Below are 22,247 nucleotides of genomic sequence, written 5' to 3'. Positions count from 1 at the left end.
TTTAAAATATTCACAATACAGTATGCTATGTTCTTGTACAGCCTGTTTCAGTGACATATTTATGTTGGACTTGATAACTCGCAGCACATCTTCACGGGCGACCACAGTGGGCTGAGACCAAACGTTAGGGTTGGGTTGACATTTGAACCAGAAAGGTTACCATTACCTTTGTTTTGTATCTTTCTGTAATAACAAAAATGTAATTTTAGTTGTAAAAATAAGTCCAAACCTTTTTATCCTATTCACTTTGTTTTATTTGTTTAGACTATTTTTCCTACTTCCAGACCCTTCCCTAAAACCTTCAGCCTGTCAGTCTGTCACCAGGGCATAGAGAATGTGGTTGTTTGTGTGACGTGGAGCACTGTAACCACTCTAGACTCACCATTATATATTGCAGCGAGCGTTGCCTTTGTGGTGTTTTGGAAAGTGTCACCACACTAGTTCGCCACTGCCCTGACTCACTGTGACTTGAACAAACTGCAAGGGCCACGGATGGATTCAAATGGGTAAAGTATCCATTTAATGCTCTAAAACAATTTACTCCTTTTCATTTTTGTCAGATGTGATTTTTTTTTGCAAAAAAAACCTTTCAAAGTACCATTCCTGCTTCACACTCATTGCAAAAATCCAGGAATTTTATTTCATGAGCAACAAGGCGTCAAGTTCCCAAATCAAACTTGTGAAAGTTACACATGGAACCCTAATTGGCTTCTTAGCTAGGAGTCATCAACGAGCACAGAGAAACTTTTCCCCTTCAGCAGATGAATGCGAAGACAGACTTCTAGTGTCCAATTCATCATTCTGCACAGCGAAGGTCAAACATCCAACTGAAGAAAAAAAAATAAGCAAAACACATTTTTGAGTGGAGGGGAGTGAAACATCAGACTTGTGTTAAGGATTTGTATTTGATGGTCATTCTATTTTTTCTACGCCTTGTATTTTTCTATTGTACGGTGATAACAAGCCACAGAGCAACTGCAGTGCTACCGTGCAATCATTAGTGGTTCTTTGCGAGCTATCAGGGATAAATTGCACAAGGAGCAAAGAGGATACAGCACAAGACTAGGCCTATTACTACAAAGCTATCCTCAGTCAGATCATCCACATCTCCGTGCAGCCAATTCTTCCCCTTTGTTATGTTTATCTCATACAATCCTCAAAACAATACTCATTTTTCAGCCAAACTACATTTTGACATTTGTTCACTCTTGTAAAACAGATGCATAAAACTCATATATATTGCCAATGAAACTCACAAATAATGAATGAAGAAATAAATAATTGAATAAAGGCTGCATAATTAAAGCAAGGACATAGCATGGCTTACTTAACTCTAAACCTGTTTGTCCAAAGCTCTTCAATCATTCACAATGTTGCTCTGAATAGACATTTCTTAGGGCATTTTGTCCTGTCATGCAGAAAAGGCACAGGTGTAACTGATGACATTAATGATGGCTGTATCCCATTTGAGCGTGCCCATAATCCATGGAAGTAAGCCAGCGTGCACAATACAAGGGCCTTGGATGTGTACGCCTAATCTCTCCGCAGTGACATGATGGTGATCTCTCTCCCTCACTCCATTCCTTTGGGTGTTAGTGTGTTTTTCTTTTGTGTTGTCGTTTGAGCCCCTTTTAAAAATCATACCTGCCTAGAACGGCCGTTCAAAGAGTTTTACACTTCTATAAACCACATGACTCGTCTAGTGATGGACCGTCTGCCGTTGCAGCTGCTTTGCGTTCGCTCGTCAGTCGTGGGAGCTGCTGTCCTCTTTGGTAGATTTGCCGAGCGGCATCAACACTTGCTGTTGTTAGTCACCCATTATCTTACCCAAACATATCTCCTATTGTTCATGTTTAGTGCCTTTCAACTTAATTAATAAGCATTTCACTGGTTTGCCATGTAGTTTTAGTGTTTCTTAAAAAATTAAAAGAAAAGAAATATTGGAATCATGGTCATGCTAGCTTGCTAGCTTGTTGGGAAGGGGAGTTCAATAACACTCCAAAGTAAGACAGTATATTTTGGCAAGGAAAAAACTAACATGGCCATTTTTAAATGGGTCCTTCACCTCTCATATCATGATATCTAACTTACTGCTGTAGCCTGTTCACGTTAAATAAAAAAGCACATTAATGTTATTGTGTTGGGGTCAATTCTTCATGAAAATTAGAGGTTCCCTTGTACAATTGAAAGTATTAGTTCTCTCATAAGCTCTCTCATATCCAAGCAAAATTGGTTTTGTAACTGCAATATTTAATTAAATCAATATTGATTCTAATCAAACTGAAACCTTGTGTTTCAGAATTGATTTGATGAGGAAATCAGACGCGATAGTCAGCCCTAGTAGCAGTGCAGGTGATTAGATTTGCAGGTGATAAGATGTGCTGACCAATACATACATCCTGTTCTTATGAGTATGGAAATCTGAAAACTATTGTTTTTTTCACTATATAAATGAGAGCATTGGACATTTGCACAAATGTCTAAATATATGTTTGTATCTTGAGAATAATGACTGTGCTCTCTCAGTAACAAAAAAAAACAAGTAATTCAATGTTCATTTGCCTTAACTGAGCCACACTAACGTTAAGAGAGCGCTCAGAGTTGGAACAGCCATATTTGTTTTGGATGGCACAACCTATTTTGGAGTTTAGGTACAGAATATGAAACTGTGGATTTTGAACTCTCATTTATGGAGGACAGTATTTCAATACAAACAGAATCAACAGAAGAGAATAATGCACACACAGGCACACAATTGTGTTACTATTGTATTATGTTATAATCATGCGCAGAATGTCTTCAGTTCTCTTCTCAAAGCAATAAACTTTAAAAAAAAAACATAAAATAAGAGATAAAGCAGTGAGCCAAGGACTCCATAATACAAGGCCTCCTGCTACAAGACACTTCCCAGGTCATTACCACTGTAATCATATGGAGCACATCATAAAATGCAGCTCTGATGCGCCATTGTGAAGTAGGTAAGCAATATCATGTCACAAGCGGTGAGTAAGTCAATGACGGAAAGACAGACAGAAAGACAACAGGTAGAGATATAAATATAAGGAGGATGAGTCAAAAAGACACCTTGGGGGAGCACGATATATGTTAAAAGGACAAAAGTGCTGAAAAGAGAGACCATTGGATTAATATTGCACCCTTACGGCTCTGCAGACACCAGGACAACACAGGCATCTTTCAATCGACAACACCATTGACACAAAGAAATGACTTCCATGTCGATAGCTTTATTTTCGTTATTAAAGGTAACCCTCTCTTTTGTACTCTTCAGTGTTACGAAGTGGTAAAGCGAGAACGAGGGCAGCTCTGAGTCATAGAAAGCACTGGACATTACTAAGAAAATGACTAAAGAAATGTTTTGATTGGTGAGAAGAAGAGGATTTTTTTTAAGAACTCATCTAGGAGAAGGTAATGTGATGAACAATCTACCAGTAATTCAAAGTGTAGTGTGTTTAAAGAGCTTGGTAAATGATACCTATGGTTATTGATTAAATTTAAGCCCTTCGCATTACATTATGGACTCTACCCTATCTAGGGGGAAACGCTAAGAGTGAACAGAATCCCTCCGAGATGGGCCATGACATCATTGGTTTATGTTCTGTCTTCTCCATTAGCCCTGAAAAACAAACCTGCTGTTCCTGCAGGTTATCATACTCCTTGTAAGTCAGCAGAGAGGGAGCTGAATGTCAGCGGCATATTCCCTCAGTATGGGATGGCTACAACAAACAGTGTATTGAACAGACAAGACGGAGACAGAAAAACAGACCATTACCAACAAAGAAAAATGAAAACATACCCGCACATACACTACACTCATAGATGGTCAAGTGTATTTAGAGCCGGTGAATTCTCCAATGTTGTTCAAAGGTCAAGAGCGTGCTGTGGCCCGTGTTACGCTTGGCTGTCTTATCATACAACAAGGTTTGTTCAGCATTGGAGGAGATCCAGTGTTGCAAGATCTAGTTTAAAGTTTAGTAGTTCCCATTTCTCTTTTGTTTCTTAAATAAGCTGCTTAGACAGTGGTTGGCTGCTCCACTCAACTCAGTGTGTAGTTTTAAATGTGTTGCCGACGTGGCTGATGTTCAGTTAGGTCAACAACAGATGTTGCGTGTAATGGTACCTGTCCACCGGGACTGTCATTTCCCTGCTTCCCATTCATTGTCTATGTGAGCCATCTGGCAATGCTTCTGGTAGCATGACAGTGAGTTTGGACGGACTAGGCGCAAAGTTGGCTGCACCTGAGGTCCAGGCTTCTTCATGCAAATCTAACCGTTGTCGATCCCAAATAATAACTGCATAGCTTATTTCTCACATAAATTGTTTTTCAGAAACACATTTTGTTGAACTATTATATATTAGAGACAATTCCTAACCAGTCCGTTTTGAAACCCGGGAGCAGACAGACCACGAGTGAAGCGTTCCTCCAATCAGGTGCAGCATTTGCGGTTGTAGCAGGGTGTAGCCTGTTTTCTTGGTTGGTCATTGAGGAGAAATTGATAACAGATAGTGACAAGCCATTTGAGAAATGCAATGCAGCATTTTTCTTTTTCAGAGAGTGGTGAACGATTTAGGTAGCCTATTTAGTAGCTCCATTGTACTTTACTCGCAGAACAGTCTGGTAATCTGCGGCAGAGAAAATTTGGAGAAGGTTGCCGAAGCGACTGAACCAATCAGCGTTGGTTTTGGGGGCGGCTCGAAGTGTGACGCAACGAGAAGCGACTGTTCAGTGTAAACAACAGCAGCTTCCGCGGATCAGATGAGCGCAGCTATCGGGCAATCCGCTTGCTTACGCTTTTTATCTCTTGGATCCTTCTGGACCTGGGCACTTGACATTGTGCCTTTTATCCGTAAATTTACGTTACACAAATGGGAAATATCCATTTTTTACCGACATGTTTTTTTACTTTGCCTTGACGCTCTGTTAGTATATTATCTGATTGGTTTATTTGGCCCGTCTGTCAACAACATAGGTGGTGATAGACAGATGGTTTATCCAGTCAGCAATCAGTATTTCCGCCTCTTCCCAAAAGATCTCCATACCGAGAGTTCCCAGGTGGCAGAGCAAATGCAAATTATATGAATCAATCCATCTGGCCGAGTCAGGTTATGATTTAGATGGAGCGGGATGAAATGTAGTTGAGCGTAGAGCAATATTGAGCGGATTGGCTCAGATCGACGGAGCAGGGGGAACAAATGGCTGCACGACTGAGGAGCGGAAACTGTCACGCCTCCACCCTGCTCACATGCTCTGGTGTGTGAGCATTATAAAATGTCGCGAGAGTGGAGATAAAACAGAATGAACTTTTGTTATCATGATATAAGTGACCCAGATTAAATTAGCAGCCCTTTTTGTTTGCATTAACACTAAACTGATGTTGCATGTTCTGCAGACTGAACACGCTCTTTTTAAGAAGCAGTACACTGTCAAATACCTCCTAACTGTGTTGTGTTGGTAAAAACAAAAAATGTTTTGAACATGCTAGAGTATTTTTTTCCATTTTCATTCTTTGTTTGACTGTTGGCATTCATTGGCTGAGACCACGGAGGCCTGCGTTATCGACTGACTATGGATCAGGACCACTTCAGCCTGTGGGCTATTAGGAGAGCCAGCAGATCAGGCCTCCTGCCCTGCCGTCTCTTAATTGGTCCCCTCAGAAGCTTGGTGCACACAAACTTCACAATCACACTGGAAGATTGTACTGAAGAAAGAAGAAAATCCCTGTGTGCAAGCTGCTCGCCATCGATTAACTCACTCTATCACTTCGGTTTCTTCTTCACATTTTTTATTTCATTTCATTTCTTTTCACCTGCAGATTACAATCAGCTGGGGTGGTCTTTGAGTAAACCATACAAGTCGAGATAAAGGGGAGTAGACAGAGGAGAAAATGGCTGGAACAAATGGGAGATGACTCAGGACTGCCTACTGGGTAATTGGGTTTTATCCTCTCATTTTATCAGGCCTTGTTTTGGATTACAGCAATACAACACACAGACACACACACACACACAAACAGAGCAAAAGGAGAAGGATACTTGGACATTAGCAGATCTTAAGATAACTGATTAGGAGTGGGAGAATGAGGCCGGTGCTGCAGTCTAATTATGATATTCCAGAGAAGAGAAGCTTGACCGTTTTCAGTGGACAATGCAGGGCTTTTCACTCTAACCACATCTGGTCTCAAGACGTTGGACACAGTAAACACAATGCACACAAAAATGTCAACACGAGATGCTGCGGCACAATAGCTTGTCTTTCCTATTCCACGTTCTAATTCAAGGCATGGTAATTTCAACCTGACATTTCAATTTCAGATGTTTCCACAATTCAGTGCCTTGAATATGGATCTTGTCAGTACACGTGTACGCTCCGGTTGGAGATCATGACAGGATGACAATTGGAGGAGTCATCCAGCAGAAATACTGTAAATGTCTTACCCTCTTATATGCACTAGTCTTTCACACCTATTTCCACCGTGACAGTTTACAAGAAAATAGTGCTGTTACAAAAGTAATTCATGGAAAACTACTAGGGCTGTCCAGAATACCATTTTCAGATATTCTGTACTTATCAACACAGAATATTTGTTGATTGTGGAAAACTGTTAAAACTGTTAAAACGGTTCTTAACGCGACTGAGAGAGTCTCAGTTCCTGGCCGCACTATTGTTTGCATAAAGCTTACTGGTTGACGGTTGCAGCGAGGGAGAGATCACCTGTACTAAAGCAAAGCGGGGAGCGGTTTTTTACTAAAATGAAAATAGCTTGTCCACCTTAAAGATGCAGTAGGCAAGTCTATCAGATCTAGTTGACTCGAATTTTGAATGTTTACAACTCTCACACCCCTCCCCCACTATCACCAAGCTCCTCATCTACCTCCCATTGAGTGCTCGTCAATGTGCGTGCACCAGATTCCTGTGAACATGCCCGTGTCTTCTCTCATCAATAAACGGCATGGAGTACACGCTACATGGAGGTAGGCTTGCTAACTTACTCATAGATAGCAACTGCCAATGTCATTTAGCTTTTGCCTAGCTTGAGGTGTGTGCCTCTGATATTGTAGCATGCAAGAGCTGGGAGGGGGGATCTGTGGTGTGTGCACGAACTGTTACAAAGAGTCAGCTCTGCGCTGAGTGGACAGGATGACACGGGCGCTTTTTTTTTTCTAAAACTGGATGATTTACATTGTTCTACCGGAGCGTAGTGTCAGCTTCAATGAATATGATCAAACAAATGTTGCCGACTGCAACTTTAAGTTAGTGATCCAGTGCTGAACTGGTACTGAAGTCGTCTCAAGCTTCAGCAGGTAACATTAGCAACCACTGCTGATGCTACCTGCTGAGTCACCCAAACCCAAACTATAGTTACAGATCTCCTGTGGACGGTGGCAGACCATAGCCTGACTCCACCAGATGTATTGGTTCGCATAATTCTCATTTGCTCAGTATATCCATCCGGGAACTCTCGTTTGGAGATCTTTTGGGAAGGGCAAAAATACTGGTTGGTGCTTGGATAAACCATCTGTCTATCACCAACAAACGGCCCAAATCAACCAATCAGATCAACTAAGCTTATGATGTACTAACAGCGTTGAGGCAAAGCTCAGAAAGTAAACAACATGTCAGTAAAGGATATTTGCAGTTTGTGTAACGCAAATTTACGGATAAAAAAGGCAAAATTTCAGGAGCCCAGTCCATATTCCAACAGAGGGATCCAAGAGAAAAAAGAGTTAGCGAGCGACTTGCTCGTTAGCTGCTTATCCCATGCACAGAAGCCACCGTTGTTTACACTGAACAGCCGCTTCTCGTTGCACTTAAATCCCCCTCAAAATCAACGCTGATTGGTTCGGTCGCTTGGAAAACTTCTCCAAATTTTCTCCACCCCATGTTACCAGACTGATCTGCGAGTAAAATGCAATGGAGCTCGGGAGGATGGACGAGGCAAGGCAGACCAGGCGCAGTGTGTGACAGTATGGCTGTTTTAATGTGTTTTTAATGGTTTTTGGAAGACAGAGAAGCTAATGGCTTGGAGGCACAAGGTGAGCTAATTCATACTATGGCTACACAGACATATTTGTTAGGATACATTTATTGTTGTTTTTCCAAATAAATAGTAATATTTTAAAAAAAGATAGCGTAAGCAGCATTAATTATTTAATTCTTGAATAAAACATACTTGTACTGTATATGGGAGGTCTGACATTGTAAGGTAGATGCTGTAACACCATCTGTCATCAGCTTTGGGGTTGAGTTGGTCCAAACCAGGTAAGATGAAATGAAGCATATATAGGCAAAGCTATTTATTGATTCTGCTGTCTGTGAGGTGAAACAAAAGTAGCCTTTAAATGAATGTAGCCACATCGATGCACTGAAGATCTATCTTAATGACAAAGGGGAGTCCTTGGCTAAAGGGGAACCTCATCAAAGTTACACATGCATGACCTTGCAGTGGTTCTCAGAAAGCAGAGGAAAACACACAACCTTACGTATGGATAAACATTTAAATTCAACTGTTCAAGCCATTAACCAGTGTCAATACGCAAAAGGAAAGGAATTCAACAAACTCAGGCTGTTTATAAAATTGCATATTCTTTATGTCCATATTCTTTCTCGTTTTGTTTTACAATGCTTAAATCATTCTCATTTAAATGTAAATCAGTAGCACAAATAGAATTTTTTCGTTTCTCATTCAAATTCACATTAAGCAAATGTGACCAACCAGCGGGGAAATACTGCAGGAGGTTATGCAGCTACAAACACACCAAGAAAAAAGGGGACAAAAGCAGTGTGTAATGACCGGAATAAATTTAGAATAGGTTGCGAAAATAGTATTGATGATCTTCTTCATATTTGCCTGCTATGAAAACGATCAAAGCAGAACATACCTTAAAAGAGTTAGAATATCAATCCTGTTAAAGATAGTAGGCTAAAAGGAAAACCCCAAACACTTGTGATCTGGACTCTAGATGCTGACAGAGGCTGCCATAAAAGGTGCCATCTGCTCACCATGATCTAAACTAATCATTACGACGCACGTGGAAGCGCTAGTACAGTGGGCTCCAGTTATAAATGCACAAGAGACTTCAATTACGCTTTCAATGTAGACTACATCAGAGATACTTCTTTCATACTTGTTACTTGCTACTATTTACCACTTTGGCTTGCTCCTTCCCAAATAATCCAGGCACATACCTGTCTATTCATGACATGAAATCACACTTTAGGGTCCTCCTTACCCCGGGGATATGCGCGAACATTAAGGGTTTGTAAGGGTGGCATTTAACAATGAAACTGGATGGGCAACAGAAGTAATCCTGGCCAGTCATAAGCCACAGAAGAACGGTGTAAATAGACTGTATTCCACCTATGTAATCCACCAAATCACCCATGTTCTGTTACCAATTATTTAATTCAGAGTGAGAGTAAATTGGTCTATTAAAAACCGCGTTTGCAAAAGTAACTGACAAGGCTGCTGCACTTTCACTTGGATGCTACTCAAGCTGTGTCTGCTGAATTATAGTGCTTTTCCCCAAAATATAGGAGAGAAAGCTTTTTGCAATGATAACCATTTGTTTATAACTTAGGGAGCTTGACTTATTCAGGAAGCAATCTTCAGAGAACAACTGCAGTCTCGTTTTAAATTAAATTATTAGAGCAAAACTTAAATCATTCATGTAGATTTAACAGGTATCGAACACATAAAAATGTAAAAATACAAGGTAATTGCTTTATTTTAATGGAGGGGGTTTGTCAGCCGATTAATCAGCTATCAGCTTTATACTATCAGTACTATATCGGCCGTTAAAAATCCACAATAAGTCTACCTCGAGTTGCGGGAGGGCTGGAGTGATGCAGCTGGAGCATTAGAAAGAGAGGTGAAACGCTACAGTTCTGACTGAGTGACATTTTACCACCAAGCAGGCCAGGAGGGGAAAAAGAAGCTGTCACACTGATGTCCAAGGAAGGAAAGGACAGCCGAGCAGTGTTGGGTGACCACGGATGTAAGGGTCTAACAGGGGCTTGAGGGCGGCCTGCGAAGGGGACAATCCAGCAGTCAAGATGGGAGATGAACTGCACTGACCATTTAATTAACTTTTAACGTGTGATAATTGAAGACGTTGCCCTTTTCCAAAGAAATCCTGCTTTTCAGTGACAAATAAAAAACGAAAAAGGAGACAGCACAGGTAAACAGTTAGAGAGAATAGATGCAGTGAATCACAGAGTGGCTTTGCACAGCTCCTCCAAACACAGGTGTTCTTTGTGTCCCATAGAGTTTAGCTACCATTTTTATTCAGCAAGATGCATGTTGCTCTACCCTAAACCCTAAAAGATGTATTTACCAAAGCTCTCTCCAAGGAAAAACTGAAGATTCAATGCCTACAAGTCGTGTATTCTAGACATGGTGGTAGCGGTGAACATGGTAAGTAGGCAAAATTAATATGTTCCCAAACAATGAATTAAAAGGTTATTTCATTATGTGGTGGGTGATTAACATGCATTTAATATTCAGATTTACTCATAAGATTGTTTCAGCTTCATTAAACTTTGTGTTGTTTTAATAGAAATTGTATTTTATTATTAGAAAAACAGGATGACAGACTTGAAATACTGATGGCTTGCAGTAGCGAAGGTGTTGCTGACTTGCAAACACTTTCTAAAGCTTCCCTCCCGTCCAAAAATGTTTTAACGCCTTAGTGAGGGTAACAGCGAGTTTGTTCACATATTTAGGGCCGCAGCACCGACGAAGTTGGGCCAGTGAAGGCCCTATTGAAATTACTATTACATTAATTACATTTTGGGGCTTTATCGTATTCAAAAACTCACCAAACTTTGCAAACTTGTCAAGTCTGATGAAAATATTGATATTTTATAGGTCTCATGCATGAGTGTGGAAAGCTGGCTCAACAGCGCCCCTTACAAACCTGCTAGGATTGAAACAAGAATACATTGTCCATGTTTCACCAAATTTGTCATACATGACAAGAGGCCCAGCCTGAACACACCTACATCTCAATATTGACTCTCAATGATAGTGCCCCCTTTCGGCAAACATTAAATTACAGCCCCTCCCCCAGGATTGACATAAAATTCTGAAAACTGGTCGACATATATAACTCATCGAGACGTACAAAAAAGCCACTTGAAGCGATATGCCAAAGTCAACAGGAAGTCGGCCATTTTGAATTTTATGGCCATTTTCGCACATTTGCACGTGTCATACTTCAATATGAACTCCTAGGGATTTAACATGATAGACTTCAAAAGCGGCCAGTATTATCTAAAGACATGTCTGACCCAAAGATACTTGGCACTTTTTTTATTTTATGATCCGTGTTGCCGTAGCCTGGCGCCCAAGTTTGGCCTTTCACCTTCAAACAGGAAGTTGCTGTAACTCGGGCATATATTGTCCACTCAGCACCAAATATCTCATGAATGACAAGTACCATGTCCTGACCCCACCTGCATCTCAATACAGACCCACAGTGGTAGTGCCCCTTATTGGCAGGATGAAAAATGACAAACATCAGATTTACATGAAATTTCCATTGTGGGTTCTAGACTTCAAGTATTGATACATAAGGTTTGATACATGTTTTGTGCATGTTGTGTAATGGCATGGCCGCTATTTTGGGCTTCTCTCCATGAAACAGGACATCGCTACAAAACACATTTGCCAAACTGCACCAAATTTGCCATACATGATGATGAAGTATCGGCCTGCAGACAAACACATGCCCATAGTGACCAACAGCCACAGCGCCACCTACTAGCAACAGGAAGTCAGTCTGATAGGACAAAATTCATCCTATTTACATAAAATGTTCAATGTGCGTTCTACACTCGATGAAGAGCAACACAGTGTGTGTTTGGTACATGCTCTCTAGCGGCACACAGGGGACGCACGAATCACTGCAAGAGTTGCAATAGATACCCTGCGGCCCCGCACCCTCCGTGCGGCATCCCGCGATCGAGTAAGGGCAAGGCCGCGCTGGCAGGGGTCTGGCCGGCTCCCCCAACGCGCGACGCATGCCCTATCTCCGCCGCTTGCGGCTTTAATTCTAATCTGTTGTTATTTCACAACGTGTAGATTTTTGTCTGCGCCTTCTCAAAAAAGTGTGTCCCATAAGAGCCCTGCCACCATTCAGAAAACAAAAAATAAAATAAATAAAAGGTCTCTCTCTTGCACTAGGTGGCATTGGATGCACCACATAGATTTATCTGAAGAGGCAGGACGTATTGAAGTGTCAAGTGTGGACACAGCAGAGTTCCAATCTCATCTAATCACAAAAGTCACATTGAAAAGACAAGTGTAACCATGGCCTTTGAATGTTCGTGAAATCTGGATTTTAAAAAATGCATTAGGCTTTGATATAGTCCGTTCATAGTGGTTCAAACATCAACTTTGAGTTTAATGTATTTTGGCTTAGCACTTCTCAATGTCAAACAGTACTTCTGAACCCCCCCCCCCCCCCCCCTTTTTCTCTGCAGGACAGAGAATTTCATCTGAAAAAAAAAACAGGAGGCATCTTCAAAGATCAATGAAATTCCACTTTGTTCTATTTTCCGAATGACAGAGCTTTGAAGGTCTTACAACACAGTCACACATGAGAGAGTCATGTAGACTTCATACACCAGGAGGGACTCAACTTGATAACCCCCATACCCAAAAACAAAGTCTAATGTGGGCATTGTGTTCAGATGAACGTGCTTGGCCCGTCTCCATGGCAGACATCTTCAAGGAACGAAACATCAGAGATCTGCTGAATAACGCATCATGCTGCGCAGAAGTACATCAAATTTGGCGGATATCTCTGATGCTCTGTTCCATAGGGACTTCTGCCACTGAGACAGGCCAAACATCGTTCATTTTAACACAGTGCAAACATTGCCATGACACAGACCTGGATTAAAATGAATAAAGTATCTCTTTAAACCCCATCCTGACACTCACATAAGCACCACATAGCTGCAGAGAACAGACAGGGCTGCATGAAATACTGTATAATATACTGTAGCATAGTGCTTTTTCTGCAGCTTAGGGCGTCATCTCATTTTTACAAAGCAGGGAAAGGGAGTAGGGATGGGTATTGCTAAGGTTTTATTGGTATCCATGCTGCTTATCAATCAGATGCTTTATTGATTCCCTTATTAATTGCTGGTAAATACTCTCTGCTGGGCAGACTGACTCAGGTTATCAGCGTCAATGCTACTGTTTTATTGTCTGAGTTTGAACACAGAGTAGAGGAAATGAGAACGTTTGTGCAGCTTTCTTTTTTTTATTTAGGTTTTCAGGTGTTTCAAGGAAAAATCTGCTGAGCCTGCCTGTGTGGGGCTAATGCTGTTATAACACCATGCTTTTTCCTCTCAAGCGTGACTCCTCATCGTGGAAAGTTTCTAGCAGAGTAGAGGTAGACGTTTGATGTCTTTGTTTGTTGTAAGAAAAATATGCCTGCATTGATTAAAGGACTTGATGAGCTCAAAGGCATTTTGTTCTGATTCCAGTTTGTTACCACTTCCATTGCCATCAGTGAGGAGGGAGAGCAAGGCTCACGTTCATTTGAAATAATAAGCTCTACGAGATATAAGGAATGTGGACGTACAACCCAAAAGAGCTACGCAACCATTAACCAGCAGTCCAGCGCTCATGGGACAGAAACAGGACAAAGATGGAACAAAACTAGAGCCAGAACATTAAATGGGACAGTTCATCTTAAATGACAACAACCTCCTCAAACATTTACCACCACACCTTACTGGCTTCAAACCATTAGAGATGCACAACGTCAACGCTGACAGTAGTTGATGACTACAGCATGACTACAGCCATGACAGCATGTCTCGAGTGAAGTGTACGGTAAGGGCTTCATTGGTTCTGAAGCACACTAACAAGGAAATCAATCACATGTTCACCTCTATGGATTTCTTACATTTCTCATTCTTGATGTGTTTCCAGTAAATTTGACATCAATATTTCCACATACTGTGGTCTATGTTGAAGCCTCCCCTGTGACACAATATCAGAAAACAACAACAAAACATCGATGCTGCTGTCGAAATGTGTTCTTTTTGATTTTACTTTCCTCATATTTCCCCCGCTCGTCACCAAAACTGGTGCATGAACATGTTCGCTTCAGCGTGTCAGAAGCACTGTAGCGTACACACCGAACATACACAGACAAACACTGAACCTCTACTTTCATCCAAAAGTCATAAATATGTATTTGCTTTTGATTACTCTTGAAATTAATTCATCAGGGAGTGCAGTGACAGGTGCTCGCTGTTACTGACAAACTGCTGTGGCAGATACTGATAACATGAGATACTTAAGCATTCTGCACTATAACCCTCATATCTGTCTTTCCCTCTCCCTCTGCTTACACACACACACACACACACACACACACACACACACACATACACGCACACGCACACTCACGCGCATCTCTCCCTCCATCGTTCTCCAAGCTCAGCTCTCGGTTCTCCTTCAGTCAGGTGGTGAGGTGAGAAATGATACCAGAACCAAAACATTTGTCACAGCAACAATCCACTGAAACTAAATTACTTCGAAAGGAATTGCCAGGGAAGAGTAGACAACAAGAAAGGATGAGGGGGTGGGGTATTTATGAAATCAAAGTGCTTTAGAGGAAACAAAAGTGCTACCCATATGGGTACAAACTGCGACATGGGAAGAGAGTAGTGTGTGTGTGTGTGTGTGTGTGTGTGTGTGTGTGTGTGTGTGTGTGTGTGTGTGTGTGTGTGTGTGTGTGTGTGTGTGTGTGTGTGTGTGTGTGTGTGTGTTGGTATTGAAGTGGATGGTGTATGGTGTGAATCTTGCCTTTGTGGCAATGCCCTTGAGTTAGCCAGTGAGGCATTGAATGGTGCATTGTGGATGGGCAGTTATCTCCAAGGCTTCCCTTTCAGTGTTATTAGAAAACACATGACAGCAATGCTAGCTCTTATCGAACAGAAAGCTTCAAGGCTGTGGAGACGGGGCTGGGAGGCAAATCTGCAGGAGGCGACTGAAATGGCAACATCTGACACCCTGTCAGTCTCTCAGCATTTTGGATACCGCAGAGCAACTCATTACAGTGCATGCATGCAAACATTCAGGACGCAGAGCATGTATAAATGATGCTGAATGAAAGTATAATCACTATATAGTATTTAACTATGGATATATGAGAGGCCTAGAGCTGATTCTTCTAAGATTTGATTTTTCCAAGGCCAATCTTGGCATGTTTGAATAAATCATAAGATTAAATGCCAGTCCTTTCATCACCGTCCACCACAGCCTGCTAATGTTGCAAAGCTCTATAGTGGGAGCATTTCACTGCTTAGACCAGTAAAAATTAGAATGCATCTTTGTGAATAATGTCTTATGCATACTGCTGTGAGTGACTCAGCTGCTGCTTCTTCTTTTTTTTCATTTGTAGCTGGTGCTGGCCGTCGCTATCGCCGGTTAAAATGACAAATGTCGCTGGCAGCAGGTCGTCCAAAGGTCATTTGTGAGAGAAGAACCTTCACTTTGTAACACCACGGTACAATTGCAAGTTGGCTGTGTCTTTTTACAGTTTTGAAAAATCCTCTTCTCTATTAAAACAATCCAGCTGATCACATCTAGGGCAGTGACAATAACTGCATTACCACAGTTTAGCCTGGCACTTTGCACAGCGTAAATTAGCCTAGCGGCTAGCGAAGTTTCCCTCTGTTCATGGCTTAATCCAAACTAAAACCACAATTGAATTTCCGCCTACACGCACGTTTTGTTAGCCTGTCATTGTTGAAACAGAGTATATAATGGTGGTGTGTTTTCACCACGGTAGTAAAACATCCATACTGTCACAGCCCTAATAACGTCATTTCAACCTCAGGAATTGAATCAAAATTAGATACTTTTTGTTGTTACATAACCAAATATTAAAAACCTTGGATCATAATCAGGGCCTAAATGCAGAGTCTAAACAACATAGCTGCGTCCAAAAATGCAGAAAAAACTCGATAACAACAAAGACAAAACTTGATTGCAAAGCGGAGAGAGGACCTCCGGAAATCTATACATAACCACAATGGCATTGAGCAGAAAGATGCAGTTACATCAACATATGTATAATGAAAGCATTGTTTTTGATTGGAGCAAACAACAAAAGGATTGTGTTCCAATCAATCTTAGCTCTCACAGGAATACCATGTACAAAAGCTCATCTATTGACTAGATTCCTGAGTCTCAATATCCCATCGACGAATAACAATAGCTATTCAATTGCTACTGTAACTCTGTCCGAGCCAGATTCTCGTCACATATTCAGTGTAATGTGTATGTTTATTTCCAAGCAAAATTACTTTTCTTTGCAGAACCTCCCAGGCCATTTCCCCATATTTGATTTTGTAGCTTTCACTGTGGACAACACTATGAACCCATTGTCTGACTGCTGGTGAGCTTAGATCCCTCTGAATGTGTGGAGAAGAACTGATGGGAGTGGGGGGTTGGTGAGTTGGATAGAGAAATGGTTTCCCTTTGAATAATGCAATAGCGAAACTGGGCAATATGACCACCATGCGATCTCACACAGAATAGAAACAACTGTGGATAGCAGCCCATCTGTGCTCGTGAATTCAGCTCATGTGAAATGTCAGTTAAATCAAAGCTGAAGCTTGAGAAAGAGTCTGGCAGTCATTTTTTCAGGATAAATAAAACATGGCAGAGATGACTCCATTGCCCTTTTATTCCTCCCTTACTCTGTCTCCGTTTCCATCTCGTGTTTTTTTACTCGCGCCATGCTCGAGCCAAGATGCGTTTGTATCAGCAGGAGGTACAATGGCTGCGGCTTCAAGCCTCGGCCACCACGGGCTTGTCAAATTTGATTAAATTAAAAGCAGATTTATCCCCCGAATTGAAGTGAAGTTGTGTATTGTGCCAGCGGCTTACAGTGCTGATGTGCCTTTGAGACTATCATGTTTTTCTTCAGATCTATGCATTACATTCCAGTTGTACCAAGGTGACAGTGGCGGTTATTCTGCCTTCGTACTGTAACATGCTCTAAAGGTCAACCAGGTGTCCGTTATCTGCTCTGCATGTGAATACTACAGTGTTGTGGCTTGCTCCAGGCTGACCAGTTACGTGGCTTCATAGTGTTGTCGTGGCAGTGTCACAGCACAGGGTTATATTTATTGATTTCACACTGATAACCTTACACAGTCCATTAGGACCTAACTGATATTTCAAATCAAGCAGTCTATCCAATTTTATACCATTCAAGCAACCCAATTTTAAAGCATAACCCATATTATTCTATATTTTTGCTCGTTAATGACAACAAATCCTTTAAAAAGACCAAAACCAGCCATATGTCAATCTTTCAGAGCACTCCAACTCTCCTACCCTGTCTGTGTCACTAAGCCAACTAAACCCATTGATCATTAGTCGATTTGCAGTCGTAATCTACTAAACATAAGGACAACATTAGAGTTCTCTTATATTTAAATCCCTGTCTCTTCTCTTCCTGTAACACTGTTTCAAACGTATGATGACTCATCCTGGACTCGGCGGCGTGTACAAAAATTAAACCAATCAAGTGAGACTTCGGGTGACTAGCTACAGTAGACACAGTGGTCATACAAATACGCACTTCACATTTGTGGGTTCGAGTGGTGGTCATACTAGCTAGCAGAGCAATATGGAAAGAAATGGGAAGAGATGTGTGTTTGGATCAATGTGCAGACACACCTGACGTCGAGAGAGAGAGAGAGAGAGAGAGAGAGAGAGAGAGAGAGAGAGAGACAGAGACAGAGACAGAGACAGAGACAGAGAGAGAGAGAGAGAGAGAGAGAGAGAGAATCTGGGATTACGGTACATAACCAACAATTTCATTCCCAAAACAGTGCTGACGTATATTTCAGAGAGGCTTTTGGCTGACTCAGTGTGGCGGAAGGGGTGCAGTACATGGCAACTTTTGATGGTGGGTGAGTGAACAGATCTGGGCCACTGGCGGCATGAGGGAACCGGGAGGCTGGACATGTCTGTGTGTGCTGCTGGTTGAAAGGCCCTGTCATCTTGCCCTCGTCTTCTGTGTGTGTGTGTGTGTGTGTGTGTGTGTGTGTGTGTGTGTGTGTGTGTGTGTGTGTGTGTGTGTGTGTGTGTGTGTGTGTGTGTGTGTGTGTGTGTGTGTGTGTGTGTGTGTGTGTAGCTTAGAGTCCTCTGGTCTCTGAAGTTCTGTATCATGCCAACCTGTAAGCCCACCTTCTTTTAATTGGGCCAATCAAATGCACAGGATTTGATGTAAATCCATATTGCAACTGTACAGCACTCAAATATTCTGTTTCATGGGCAATATGTCACAGTGGAGAAGTTAAGACACTTCTGTGCAAGCTCTCTATTTTTCAAATGAAATAAAATCCACATTTCAAATCCACGTTTCTTTAGGTTGGCTTCGCTTTAAATGTGACAATGGAGCATTTTATGAAATCAATTATAGCTCATTTTTACCATAGATGATCTGCTAAGAAATGCATAGTCACTAAGAAATCATGGAAATGTCTATGAAGCTACAGTTCTTCACAGAGATGATACAAGTTGTGTAGCTACTAGGGGGGTAACGATACACGTATTCGTCCCGAACCGTCACGGTACAGGCACTTCTAGATGGGCACTGAGGTGGACCGCGGTCCGTAAATATGGCGTTAATGTACAGTCTTGTTTTGCACTGGGGAACTTTTAGTCGCAGTTCCCCTCGGCTTGCACAGTAGTGGCCAGCGAGTGAGAGCCGGTGAGAGTAGCAGAACAGGCAGCGGCAGGCAGCATAGCCGTAGCACAGGATGAATGGAAGGCTAGCGAACAGAGAGCGAACAGAGGGCGGCAGAGGGCCAACAGAGCGAAAACAGAGGGCGAACAGAGGGCGAACAGAGGGCGAACAGAGGGCGGACAGAGAGCGGACAGAGGGCGGACAGAGAGCGAACACAGAGCGAACACAGAGCGAACACAGAGCGAACACAGAGCGAACACAGAGCAAACACAGAGCAAACAGAGATCGTACACAGAGCGAACACAGAGCGAACACAGAGCGAACACAGAGCGAACAGAGAGCGAACGGAGAGCGGACGGAGAGCGAACGGAGAGCGGACGGAGAGCGAACAGAGAGCAAACTGCGTGCCGAATAACAACATGAAACCGGAGCTTGCAGACGTCCCCCTGTCATTCAAATCCCTACTGTGGGATAACTTCAGATTCCTAGTTAATAATGAACATGCAAAAACATTTAAAAAGGCACAATCAGGGGTTACCATAACCGTTGCTGTGAAAAAAAGAAATTTGCGCAAACCCAGCTCCCGACACTATTTAACAACTATTTTACATAACGCCTACCTGGGAATTCAGAACAGGCAAATGCCATAACCTAAGTTAATGCTGCAGCTGAAATTATTTACATAGTATTTTATTTCATAGAGAATTGCAGCAGTATTATTTTTTTATATATTTGTTTTACATTTTATTTGTATGATTCATACGGAGAGCTAAAACTGTTTAACTGTTTAATTGTTCACTAGTAAAACTTATGTTCGTTCTGACAACCAAGCAGTTATTTTCATTTACCCCTTAACTCTGAACTGTACCGTGCTGTGCTGTGCTGTACCGTACCGTGACTACAAAACCGAGGTACGTACCGAACTGTGACTTTAGTGCACCGTTACACCCCCAGTAGCTACACTCACATGTAAACATACCCAAGCTATGGTGCATTTGTTTACCCTTTCACTGCAGACACTGCTGCTTCGCTGATCACACTAACACCATTACGTTCATTGCTGCTGCTGCTGCTTCTGCTGCTGCTGCTGCTGCTGCTGCTGCTGCTGCTGCTGCTGCGGCTCATCATTTCATCAGCCCCATTGCCTCACTGAATCCACCTGTTGGCAGGATTTCTAGGTTCCTCCTTTGGGGGTAAGTTTGTTCTCTTCACTTTGTGTTCTCTCGGTGTGCTAAGCTTTAAATTGTATGCTTGCAGGTGAGTGATAGGGTCCTGTCTTTGCAAGACATGATGAAGAAATTAGGGATTACTGAATTATAACCTGGATTCTAATTGAGATATAAATTTACAGCTGTAGGGGAGTTTGTACGTGCAGGTGGCGAGAGATTCTTCTTCCAGTCGATTCCAAATTCTCATTCCAACCATGCTCCGTAATTTTGGCTGTATCTTTTACATTATTTTAGCAGTTTTTTGTAGAGTCTGCCTTTTCCCTTTCATCTCATTTCATTTCTGCATAAAGTATTTGACTGTTGACATCCACACTATTGCTCAACATAAATATTTATTTCACAGCCTGGCAGAGAGCCACCGTCGACACCCTTTTAAAAGCTGGCTGATGTATAACAACGTACAGTATACCTATGCCAGCTTATGAAAAGTGCATTTTGCACTTCCATGCACTCACGGCATGATTGTGTTTTTCCTGCCAGGCATAGGTCACTCCTTTCAAATATAATGCAACATTTTACATGGAGATGAAGCCACTGTTGAAATGCCGGTCATGTAAGTGCACTGTGCAGCCGGTTTGGAAAGGTTATATTTAACGCCTTTCAGATTTAACTTTTAAAAAAATAATAATAATAATACAAAAACCTCCTGATCTCTACATGCACAATTGCCCCGAAGATACATATGCATAATCTAACATTTATGCTATGCAAATTTCAAAGTTGAAGCTAATTTGAGAACTTGGAATGCTAAAATGAAAAACCTCGGGGCGGGTTATCTAATTGACTTGCAAATGCATCTTTGTTTCACTGCCATGTGAGCTAAATGGATGTCAATAGGTCAGGACGGATTCACCGGGAGAAAAGGAAAATACTTTAGTCTATTCACTGACCAAACGCTCAACATCTTAGTCTCACATCACAAACTGCTATCAGATAAAATAAATCACATATTTGTACATTGCCACTCAGAAAAGACACACACAGTGTTTACAGCACGGTTATCTGGGAAACCAGTTGGTTAACTTACAACTGGACCAGCTACTAGCTATAGTATAGTGGTATATATTTCCAGGACATTATTGCAAATACATGGGATGTTATAATAAAAATTTCCACAACATTTCAAGCAATCATTATCAACCAGCAGTTTCAGAAGAGAGCACAGTCCTTAAGCAATCATCACCATATTGTGTGTGAAACCACAGGGTGAAGAAGTGAGCAAAATAGCATTACCATCTCCTTCGCCAGTTGTACTGATGTTTCAACTGGACAACTACTCAATTAACCAATCCGTGTGGTTAATGAGACCCTCTGAGTATCACCATGTGTCGGGTTTAGCAGCTGAGAATGAAATGTCAAATAGTGGCAGTGGCTACTGGCATGGTGGGGTATGGTTAATGTATGGAATGGTGTGATCTCCATTTGCAGTAAAGGTGAAACGTGGCAAAAGGCAGCACTTATTATGGCAGTGGTACCTGAACAAATAATAATAATAATTAAAAAACAACTTAAATGCAAGCTGAAAAACATCCCACTTTTTTATACAGTCACGCGCACGCACGAGCACGAACACACACACACACACACACACACACATACACACATACACACATACACACACACACACATACACACATACACACATACACACACACATACACACACACACACACACACACACACACACACACACACACACACAGTTTGTGTCACACAGGTGTGGAAGAACCCCAAACCACAGCTCCAAGCAGAGCCTGTCGAGCACACGCGTCTTATTGTCAAGAGTTTGTTCTCGGTTATTAAACTCCCCCTTAGGATTAAAACAACAAAAACAAAACACTCAGCTCATCAAAGAGTGTGTGTGTCTGCTGTGCTTACCTCTTGCTAGCGTGGTCGGGACCTGCGAACCGAGGAGCACGAGGATGCCAAAACTCAGGTAGCGTCCTCCCGAAAACTGTCCCATCACTGCTCTGCGTGTCTCCCTCCCCATCGGGTCCGGGGGCGCTGGACTCGGGTCTCCGGCATTTGTGGTTTTGCTCGAGGCGCCACTAAAACACGTTACCGTGCCCGCGACGCTCCTTCCGTCCAGGTGTTTCGGGCTAGTTAGTGTAAGTGTCCGCCGGGAGAGCCGTCAACCCCGTGGAATCGCAGTGCGGAGGGGAAGAGATGGAAAGTGGTGCGCGGCTCTCGGCAGTCCGCGCTCTGTTTTGCTGCGCGAGAGTGGGGACAGAGCGCGCGCCAGCCAACAGCTTTTGCTTTTTGGTG

The 22,247-nt window shown here is 42.1% G+C and overlaps 1 protein-coding gene across 1 annotated transcript in view; it reads right to left on the bottom strand.

Annotated features, from left to right (window-relative positions):
- The window catches only part of LOC310958480 (netrin receptor UNC5D-like), a gene marked incomplete at both ends in the record, with an annotated part of 192,546 nt that extends 170,601 nt beyond the window's left edge, over positions 1-21,945 (bottom strand). The window contains one exon of the mRNA XM_083929444.1: positions 21,861-21,945. Coding sequence (XP_083785570.1) covers positions 21,861-21,945 — 85 coding nt within the window. The remainder of the gene's footprint in view (positions 1-21,860) is intronic.
- Positions 21,946-22,247: the final 302 nt, after the last annotated feature.

The sequence above is a fragment of the Echiichthys vipera genome (assembly GCF_963691815.1).
Source record: "Echiichthys vipera genome assembly, chromosome: 16".
Taxonomy (NCBI): domain Eukaryota; kingdom Metazoa; phylum Chordata; class Actinopteri; order Perciformes; family Trachinidae; genus Echiichthys; species Echiichthys vipera.
This window is presented reverse-complemented; position numbering and strand designations above follow the sequence as displayed.